We start from the raw sequence: 10790 nt of genomic DNA, 5'->3' as shown, positions 1-10790 counted from the left end.
TTGAAATTAACACAACTTTTCAGTAAAGTTTATAGAGTTCCAGATGAGTAGCTACTACTGCTAGCTGTGTATAGTGTCAAAATAAAAATATAATTAATGGAGTAATACTTTAATCTCTATAACACTGAGTTATTGATTTTTCACTCCAGTTTGTTAACATGAATTATAATATTTCCACAATCAGTCCAACCTACTTCCTTTATAGTGCATGGTGATTCGTTTTTAATAAAATTTTATTTTTTAAGTATAAAAATGGGTTTAGCTGATCTACATGGACATGTTGTTTGATTGTAGTGAACTTGACTGTTGGGACAGTAGAGAAAACTGTGTCCGGTTACATGTTTTTGTTTTGCTGGAGTTCAAGTTCAGTGAGAGTAGTGGGATTTACAGCAGACTGAACGTAACATTAATCAAACACAGATAAACAAGCATTTTCCAGCCACGGTGCAACATATCTACACTTAAGAAAATAAACTGTCATTTTGCACTAATGGAGATCATTATTATTCACAATCCTTCGCATCGCTCTCACCTTTAACTCTTCATCTGATGCCACTTTCATGGTCATGGAAACAAAATCTTGCAGATACCTTTTGCAAAATTCTCTCTTCATTTTTTCATTAGCTTTTTCTGAGATGTAAGTGCCAAGTGGAGTTTCCAAGAACAAATCATAGAAATGACGAACTGAATGAGCTGAAAAAACACAAAGTTGGGAGAGTCAGTAATCTTTTAGATTTTAATCTAAAACTTTTTTAAAATTAAAATTAAAGTGCAACTCTTAGAAAGTGAATATCTACATATGTTACTTGTAAAATATATATTTACTTTGATGTCTGGATGTTTGCATCATGAGCCCATCTAGGAACTCTTTGATCCACCAACTGAAGGGCAGGCGGCAGAACATGGTATGGCCACCTGTGACATGGCTTTGTACCATTAATACTCTGGAGAAGTGAGAGAGTCAGAAAAACAAGCAAACGAAAACCATTAGGGATGTTTTTTGAAACAGCTACTGTGATTTACTTTAGTGTAAATACAATTTTCTTGTGCCAGATCATTAAAAAAAATAAGAGTGTCTTGTCTTTCAACAATACAAATTAGATGTAAATAAAACAATATGCACTGAATACATCGGCCACTTCTTTGGCTCTTCAACTGCTCATTAACTAAAATTTCTAATCAGCCAACGACAGCAACTCAGTAGACGACCACATGTATTAGGTGGTACTTGATTGTAATGGAAAACCAGCCGATCTGAGTGGAATCGTGGCGAGTTGATCCAAATAGGTACTAATGGAAAATAGGATAAATAGAAATAACTGCGTGATTATTATGCCGCACCACGCAAAGCGACCTATGTGGAAAGCATACTGGCACCCTAATTCAGAAACTGCTGATCTACTGAGATTATTCCACAGAACCATCTCTATTGTTGCACCTCTAAAGCCACAACACATCAAACCCTGAAGTATATTGAAAAACTGGAAAAATAAAAAAACTGGAAAAACCGTGCCTGGTCTAATGGTTCTTGATTTCTGCTGCTTTCAGATGGTAGCTCACAATTTGGCATAATCAAAATGAAAGTATGGAGCCATCTTGCCTTGTGTTAATTGTTCCAGCTGCTGGTGACAGTGTGAGGAGTACATAATATTATAAATATATAAATAAAAAATATTATATTTTTGGTATAATTTGGGCCCCTTCGCATAAATTAAGAATGGTTTAAACAGCCACAGACATAGTGACGGTCATGACTATATCCATCTCATGGGCACATCCTATGGGTAAAGTGTGCTTCTCTAGGAATGAAGTGCCATGCCACAAAGCTCAGATCTTTAACTGGTTTCTTGAACATGACAGTGTTCTTCATGACACTGTCTTCAAATGGCCTCCACAGTCACCAGATCTCAATCCACTAGAGAACCTTTGGGATGTTGTGGAATGGGAGATTTGCATCATGAACAAGCAATCAAACAGCAACTGTGCAATGCTATCATGTCGATGCGGACCAAAATCTAATTGATGTTTCTAAGACCTTAATGAATCTTTGCCATGAAGAATTAAGACAGTCTTAAAAGCAACAGAGGTACTGGCCGAGAATGAGCAAAATGCACCCATGAATTGGCCAGTAACTGTAGATGCCTACATTCTCTAACCAAGAGATACCTACTTATTTTCCACCCTGACATAAGGCAAACTGAGCATCTCTTTGTTTCCAAAAATCTCAAGCCACAAGTTCACAATTTGTTCTTCATCTTCCAGGAGAAGGTCCATATTGCAATCTCGGTCAATGACTGAGACCAGGTAGGCTAGAAGTGGAGTGACAACTGCTTGGATTTTCCTCCACAGTGTGTGCCTGAAAGAAATAATCATACAACATTCTTAAAATTGAACATAAATTTGCTGATATCTACTCAAAGTTACAGCTGAGGCAAGTCTGTCAAATGAAACCAAATCTGTTTGCATTTCTTTATGTTTGACGCAACAAACCTATCGTTCAATAAATTGTGAATAAATGTCAGAAATAACTGCATTTAAATGTAACAAAAAAGTCAAATGCAGACCATCAGAGTGTACAGCAAATATTAGAGGAACTTACAGGAAAGTCCCTCCTTCTTGAAGAGCACTGTCATTAGATGCCTCATTTAGGACCCAGCTTTTTAGAATGGGCATATTGACCTCATTGTCCTTTAACAGTGAGTGAAGTCGCTTCCTCACAATTTTTGCAAACAATCCTTGGAAACAAAATTAACTTCACATCACATTGTTGTATTTTGAATGCAGTTTCAGTATAGTGGTGCCCAGCACAGGACTGATGTTAAAAGATCATCTTTACTGACTTATTTTCTAACCTTGAGTATGGTTTCCATCCAGAAGAGTGAGCAGATTCTCAACCCTCTTAGTGCTGAATTCACCACTGTTTGCTTCATCTCTCAGCATGCTCACTGCACTCTGAACACAACTTCTCACCAAATTTGTAGTATCAAACAAACATTCCAATGCCTGAAAAGAATAATTAATAGCACCAGCACACATACACACTAGTTATTCACAACACTAAAATCACTGCAGACAACAAAGGTAAAAGAAAGAAACTGTGGACAAATGTTAAAACTATTCATTCAGCAGGTAATTGGATTGCACTTTGATGGAAATACAGACACTATTCTTTAAGGTAAATAACACTTAAATGGCACTGTAAATAATGTGGTAAATAACACTTACAGTGGAGTCATATTTCTGTGGCACACCAGTGGAGTCTTCTTTCTCTATGGCTTTGAAAGAGAGAGAATTTTGCATGTTTTCTTCCATAATATACAAAATATAATGTAGAAAAAGGATTTGATTAATTACCCTCAGATGGATCTTTAAAAAGATCACTTATAAGTTTATTTTTAAGGGAAAGAGCATCGGAAAGAAACTCTTTTGATCTTCTAATATCATCAATGTGAACAGACCTCCAAGGACCTGAAAAAGTCACATTAAGAAAGACGTGAGTTTCAGCTGATATTTAAAGTACATTCCCTTTTTTGATGTTTCACTTTTGGTGTTACATAACAACATGCTGTGTTTTGTATATTGTATATAAACTAATCTCATGACTATTAGTGTTTTTGTGTTATTAAAACATGTTGTTATGTTTGCAGATGAACGACAAACCCTCATCCCACTCTTGTGAGGGTTTGATGAAATCTTTCCCTGACTCTCCAGGCACTATGGACTGGATAATACATATATAATCTGCAACTTATCAACAACCTGCGCAAACTCCTTTGATGTAAAGTTGGTTCCTTGGTCAGTTTGAATAGTCTTTGGGAGCCCGAAGGTAGAAAGAAACTTAATTAGTGCCTTTATTACTATTTTGGCTGTGCCTAGTGGAATTACCCGTAACCTAAAGTTGTCATTCCTAGCATTTGTTTCGATGTCTCCCTACAGGAAATGGAGACCTCCGTATTGCCAGACAAGCTTATCTCAATCAATCACAGAAATAGCCAGAAGCTCACCTATCCCAGATAGCAACATTGGTATGGCCTGGATCTGGCCCACACAATGTGCTTACACATGGCCCACATACCGCAAAGAATGACCCTTTGGTGGCCCAGATCTGGTTTGCCAGAGGTGGCCCACACATGGGCCAGCACAAGGCCAGTTGCAGACACACTGCTGGCCCTGTGCTGGCCCAGAACAGTTTCAGCTCTGGCCCCAGATGTCAGCCTAATGTGTACCTTATCAAGCCATGTAATAACAACATGTGCTGGAACATAATAGTGCAAAAGTAACATGACAAAACTCTGTTCAGACAGTGAATGGACTGATTCTTATATAGCGCTTTTCTACTCTCCCAGGATTACTCAAAGTGCTCTATACAACATGCCACATTCACCCAATCACACACTTTCTCTAAACTGAGTGCTTCCTAACTACATTCATACACATTCACACTCTTAACATGCACACTGCATAAGCCAGGGATCGGACCACTAACCTTGCAATCAGTAGGTCTACCTCCTGAGCTACAGCCACCCAGTGGTAAACATGAGTAAACCTTCACTAGGTTTTGGATAAAGTGTACACTCACAAACCTGTCAAACCTGCATTTGAAACGTTGGCTACCATAGCAGTATAATTGCAACATGGCATTTGGGTCTTCTAACTAAAATAGGAAAATAGGAACATAAATAGTGCCATCACTGCCAGACCTGGCCCACATCTGCTATGACACTAGTGGCTGATCCAGGGAAGACCTGTTTTCTATGAGTCTGGGCCACATAAACCAAACCACAATCGGGCCACAAGTGGCATGCCATCACATAAATAGTGCCATCATTGCCAGGCATCTGGATGACATACCACTTACCATGCCAGAAGTCAGCCAGCAGTGCTGGCTTGACACCAGATGTGCTGGCTTGACACCCTCAGGATGTGAGCCGACTATTCCAGAAACAGAAGCCCAGGAAAGGCCCCGGACCAGACGGCGTCTCACCCTCCTGCCTCAAAACCTGTGCTGAACAGCTGGCTCCCATCTTTACTCGCATCTTCAACAGATCCCTGGAGCTGTGTGAAGTTCCCTCCTGCTTCAAACGCTCCACCATCATCCCTGTTCCCAAGAAACCCACCATCACAGGACTGAATGACTACAGACCTGTCGCCTTGACGTCTGTGGTCATGAAATCCTTCGAACGACTGGTGTTAGCCCATCTGAAAGACATTACAGGCCACCAGCTGGACCCTCTGCAGTTTGCCTACCGGGCAAACAGGTCGGTGGATGATGCAGTGAACATGGGGCTGCATTACATCCTGCAACACCTTGACCGCCCGGGAACTTATGCCAGGGTCCTGTTTGTGGACTTTAGTTCGGCTTTTAACACCATTGTGCCTGAACTTCTTTCCTCCAAACTCTCCCAGCTCAGCGTGTCACCAGCTACCTGTCAGTGGATCACCAGCTTCCTGACAGACAGAAAGCAACAAGTGAGGCTGGGGGAGATCACCTCTGAAACCCGGTCCCTCAGTATTGGTGCCCCTCAAGGATGTGTCCTCTCACCACTACTGTTCTCCCTCTACACTAACGACTGCACCTCCAAGAACTCGGCTGTCAAACTCCTAAAGTTTGCAGATGACACCACTGTCATTGGCCTCATTCAAGATGGTGATGAGTCTGCATACCGGCAGGAAGTTGAGCGGCTGGTACTCTGGTGCAGTCAGCACAATCTGGAGCTGAACACTCTTAAGACTGTAGAGATGACAGTGGACTTCAGGAGACATCCCTCAACTCTGCTCCCCCTCACCATATCAGACAGCCCTGTGTCAACTGTGAAGACCTTCAAGTTCCTGGGTACAACCATCTCCCAGGACCTGAAGTGGGAGACCAACATCAACTCCATCCTCAAAAAGACCCAGCAGAGGATGTACTTCCTGAGACAACTGGGGAAGTACAGTCTTCCACAGGAGCTGCTGATCCAGTTCTACACTGCGGTCATTGAGTCTGTCCTGTGCTCCTCCATCACAGTCTGGTATGGAGCAGCCACTAAACAGGACAGGAGCAGACTGCAGCGGACTGTACGGGCAGCAGAAAGGATCATCGGCACCCCCCTGCCCTCCATCCAGGATCTGTACCTCTCAAGAACCAGGAAACGGGCAGGGAAAATCATCACAGACCCCTCACACCCTGCACACAGACTTTTTGATCTGCTGCCCTCTGGCAGACGGTACAGAAGCCTGCAGACCAGGACCACCCGACACAGGAACAGTTTCTTTCCCCTCGCCATCTCCCTTCTTAACAGTTGACCTGTCACACTGCTCCCACTGCCAGACTGCAGCTGCACCTTATGTACATTTTGTAGTATTCATTCCACCTCATTCATTTCTGTATTTTATGTATATAAGTTTAGATTCGTTATTTATAGTTGGTTTACACAGCTTTGTGTATGTATGTGTAATGTGTATATATAGACACGTGTGTGTGTGTGTGTGTGTGTGTGTGTGTGTGTGTTGTGTGTGTGTGTTTGTGTGTGTGTGTGTGTGTGTGTGTGTGTGTGTGTGTGTGATTTACATTGCTGTGCTTGAGAGCCACCATCTACCGGAACCAAAAATATCCCTAGTATAGTAAAGTACATAGACAACATATAACTTAGGCACAAATAACAAACAGACTGAGAATTAACATGATTACTGATTAAACATGATTAACTGAATAACCTGCAACCATGATAAAAAGACAACTTAAAGTCCAAATTAGTATCCAAAATATAAACATGCAAAAAATTTCACAAAACAAGTAAAAAAAGAAAGCTATGCAACATATATAAGTAATACAATATCTATCAAGAAGAAGAAAAGAGGAGGAGAAAAAAGAGAAACAATAAGCGAAACAAAAACAACAAAGGAAACAACAATAGACACCACACACAACCAATTAGCACAAGAGACATGAAGGTAAATGGACTAAATCCAAAATAAACAACACAACTGGTACATAAGAACCAACAACAAAAAGAAAGAAATAAACTAGAACGACACAAAAATGAAAATGAGAAATGAATAGATATAGTAAAGTGTGTAAGGAAAATGTCACTGACACATTTAGCGGAGTCTAAAGCTAGCAGCAAAGCTGTTTTCAAAGACAAATGCTTTAAATCAGCCGCCTGGAGAGCGTGGCCAGCCTGCCCTTGTCTCCTGCCTGAGTAGGGGTGTGGAGGTGGCTGGGGCTTCATCCGTTTGGGGATTCTGAACTGAGAATTCCCAAACTGAATCTCGCCTCAGATTTCTGCTGCATGGAAGCCAGTGCAGTCTCAAAAATTCTGTTAGGCACAATTGGCATGTCCAAAATGTCCATCTCCTCCCTCTCTGACAGATTTGTGAGGTTGAGTCATGTGATTTGCTTCTGCAACACCATCATCCCCATAGATTTCCCTGTGTCTTGGACTGTGCAGCACTGCATGAGGAGGCACATGTCCATGATTACAGTAATCTCTTCTCACACATTCTGGGCACTAGCCGCCTCACATAGCTCTGCCTGGTAAGCAGCTAGCATGGAGGAAACATTTAGTCATGTTGTACTGAAAGTGGTCTGCCTTCGATGGGAGTGTGGGGTTCCAGCTAGGTCCAGCTGTGAGCCCCAGCTGGTGCCAGCCTGAGATTCGGCTTCCACGAGTCCTTCCTTTTCGGCACTATCGGCGGCAGTTTCACCTATGGGCAAGAAGGGGTCTGTTCCCGACAGGCTAGGTTGGTGCGCTAGCCATCATTGGAGACACTTTTTGTTGAACCGGGCACAATACGGACATGAACCGCAGGCTTCAATTGCAAGTTGGGCATGTTCCAGCCTGAGGCAACACAAGCAGTTCTAGTATGTGTCCTTAATCAAGATTCTGTTGCTGCATAAGCAGAGTCGAGAAATGTGTGTGTGTGTGTGTGTGTGACACAAGACTAACCTCCTTGAAACCCAACATAGGAAGTTCCACCCTCCATGCGCGGTAGTTTGATGACAAAGTACACAAATGTCTTTATGGCATCAGTAGTTTGACACTTGTTTACTTCGCTGAAGCATGCATACCTTAGGAATCCGAACAATAAGTAAAAGACAAAAAGAATGAGAGATGTTGCACTAATGTCAGCAAGTTATACAAAAGTAAGAGATGGTGTGATGATCTTCTCACTCACTTGGCTGAGGAAATAATATTCTTTTTGTGAAATCCTTCATCATACTCTGCTTGGATAATGAGGACTTTGTCTGTGTGTGTTGAGCTCAGAAAATCCCTAGTATTGAGACATAAATATCTTGTTATATTGTAATTAATATGTTTGAAAAAAAAAGAATCATAACTAAAGAGCATGTTGATCTATTAAATAAGTATTCATTGTAAACACTTCTAATAAGAAGGATCACAAGATATTAAACCACAAGAGTGTGGAAAAAGGCAGTTACTCAGTTTGATTAAAATGAACACCTACAGATCATATATATTTTCTTTATATGCATACCTTATTTTTTTGAGGAATGAGTACTGAGTGTCAAACTGCTGCAGTGATAGCAGCTGAACAGCATCAAGGTTTAATAGGCTCTGCAGGTGTTGAGTATCCACGGCAGTGAGCAACCTGGAAAAGGTTGTAACCTTGAAAATGCCAAAGAACCAAAGATTACAAAATATTACACTCAAATTTTTATTTCCCAAGAGTAAAACAGAAAAAGCCTTATAGTGTGTTTATGTTTTTTATGTATCTTTTACATGTAATCCTGTAAAATGTATAATGCAGACCATAAGCTGCTTGGAATTTTGATACTCTCTCATTAAACAAATTCTCTTTCTGAATTTCAGGTTTTCATTCACTGAGCCCTAGTGAAATTTTTAAATATATTTTAATAATATCAAATAAATATATCTACTTTTTGTTAGAATATTGAAGAATAAAAATATCCAATGCAAACTTTACAAAAGTCTTAGTAGAAATAGTATGAGCAATTAAGACTGTATCTAGTAAAAACTAGTTGTAACATTAATTGATTGCATAATTATTATTATACAATCGAAGTTAATATATCTTCTTACAGCACAGTCATTATGCCCATAAATTAGAGGCATGTTTTCACTTCTTGATTTTAATAATATCACAGTACTCTACCTAATTTTTTAATACATTCCTTTGAAAAGCAAACAAAGAAAAATTACCTCAGTGAATAAGAAGTGTGACTGCTGGGGCTGCTGGATGTGATACACAATGTAGTCTCCCAGTGAACTGTGCCTTGCCTCTTTAACGTATTCTTGCATTAAATGCTCTCGTTCTGCATTAGGCAGTTTGGATTTGTCCAAACGAACAACTGAGTCCGGAGTGGCACAGTTGAGCAGAATGCCTTTGGCTTTGTTCAGAGTGACCTGAGCATCAGTCTCAGTACTCTCACACTCTGTTACTTGCATGACCACAGAGGAACAAGTGTCTGAGTGATAGCCGATGAACACATCACTTGGATCATACTTCTCTTCTGAGGAGACAAATTTATTGACCCATTCCTCCAGTTGTCTGGCAATAACCTTCTGTTCCTCTGTGAGGACAGTTTTGATGTCAAGGTAGTGTTTCTCCAACCTGTTAATGAGTGGTATTGGAAACTGCTCATAAACCACTTCCTTTTCTTCAATGACGATGAGCTTGAAGTTTTCGTGAACTCTGCATTTCACACGATGTGTTCCCAAACCAAGATCAACGTATTTTTGACCTCCGAGCGTCACATAGTACTGATTTAGAGCATCATACAGACTTTCATACAGATTTTGAAGGTTGAGAAGCACAACTGTCTGTCCTGTCTCCATGCACACCTTGACACGATTTATGTTTCTGCAAATTTGTGTGTACTCCTGATCTTTCGGGAAACTTGACCCAAAGATTATCTCTGGGTAGATTTGATGAGAGCAGAATATCTGTTGAAGAATCTGAAGAGCTGCATAGTTTTTTGTGAGTAGCAAAAGATACCGGCTTTCCTCCATTTGGGAAGCTGGACAAATGCTTTGCTTAACCAAATCAATAGTTGGGATTCTGACATTGGCAAAGTCATCTCTGAGTTCATTGCGGAATGTGTCAATTACATCATCATCATTTTTTCCGCTGAAGTTTCGCAGGACTGCTCTGGTGATTTGATCTGCTTTAGGAGGTTCATTAGATGTTTTGGTAATTGAAAATAACATTTTTATCAGACTGTAGAAATCCCGCAGACCAAAAAATCCGTTGCTTTCATTGCATACTGTCATATATGCTTTTGCAAAAGGTTGGAACAGGTGTTTGATCTTTTCATGTTGATCAGAGGAGCAGATTCCTGTGGCACTTTTGATGAGCTCTTGCTCATTTAAATCTCCACGGGCCACAAAAATTCCACGATTCATCTTGGCAGGATCCAGTGCCCAGTTGGAAATTCCAATGAACCCAACCCTTTTATGAGGTTTTGGCTCATCATCAACACAACCCTCTTCCAGTAATGGGTGCAGTGCTTTCAGTGGCATTTTCGGGGAATCCTCAGCCAATCCAATCTCATCAAGAACAACTACTGAAATATATTCGTCCAGGTTTTTGCTTTCTTGAAAGCGAGCACATTGCTTGAATGTATTGATGATTCCTTCTGGAGTTGAATGGGGGCTACACTGGAAAGACACCAGATGTATTTGCTTCAGCTTCTTGTAGAGGTCAGAATGTGATGTGGGACCTTGCATTGCATTTGCAACTAGAGTTTTAGACAGTGATTTGGAGCTTCCTGGTTTCCCAACAATAAACAGGGGAATTCTCAGTTCAATGCAGACCACCATCATGAA

The 10790-nt window shown here is 40.7% G+C and overlaps 1 protein-coding gene across 1 annotated transcript in view; it reads right to left on the bottom strand.

Annotated features, from left to right (window-relative positions):
* Window positions 1–10790, bottom strand: part of LOC102299989 (E3 ubiquitin-protein ligase rnf213-alpha) — a gene marked incomplete in the record, with an annotated part of 62702 nt that overhangs the window by 22223 nt on the left and 29689 nt on the right. Inside the window, 11 exon segments of the mRNA XM_042214902.1 lie at window positions 533–693; window positions 826–944; window positions 2171–2356; window positions 2600–2735; window positions 2853–3003; window positions 3226–3275; window positions 3355–3468; window positions 7929–8050; window positions 8158–8253; window positions 8479–8609; window positions 9165–10789. Coding sequence (XP_042070836.1) covers window positions 533–693; window positions 826–944; window positions 2171–2356; window positions 2600–2735; window positions 2853–3003; window positions 3226–3275; window positions 3355–3468; window positions 7929–8050; window positions 8158–8253; window positions 8479–8609; window positions 9165–10789 — 2891 coding nt within the window.

The sequence above is a fragment of the Haplochromis burtoni genome, unplaced genomic scaffold (genome assembly GCF_018398535.1).
Source record: "Haplochromis burtoni strain Fernald_Lab_line unplaced genomic scaffold, NCSU_Asbu1 Contig_625, whole genome shotgun sequence".
Lineage (NCBI taxonomy): Eukaryota > Metazoa > Chordata > Actinopteri > Cichliformes > Cichlidae > Haplochromis > Haplochromis burtoni.
Note: the sequence above shows the minus strand (reverse complement) of the source record. Positions and strands in the feature narration are given on the sequence as shown.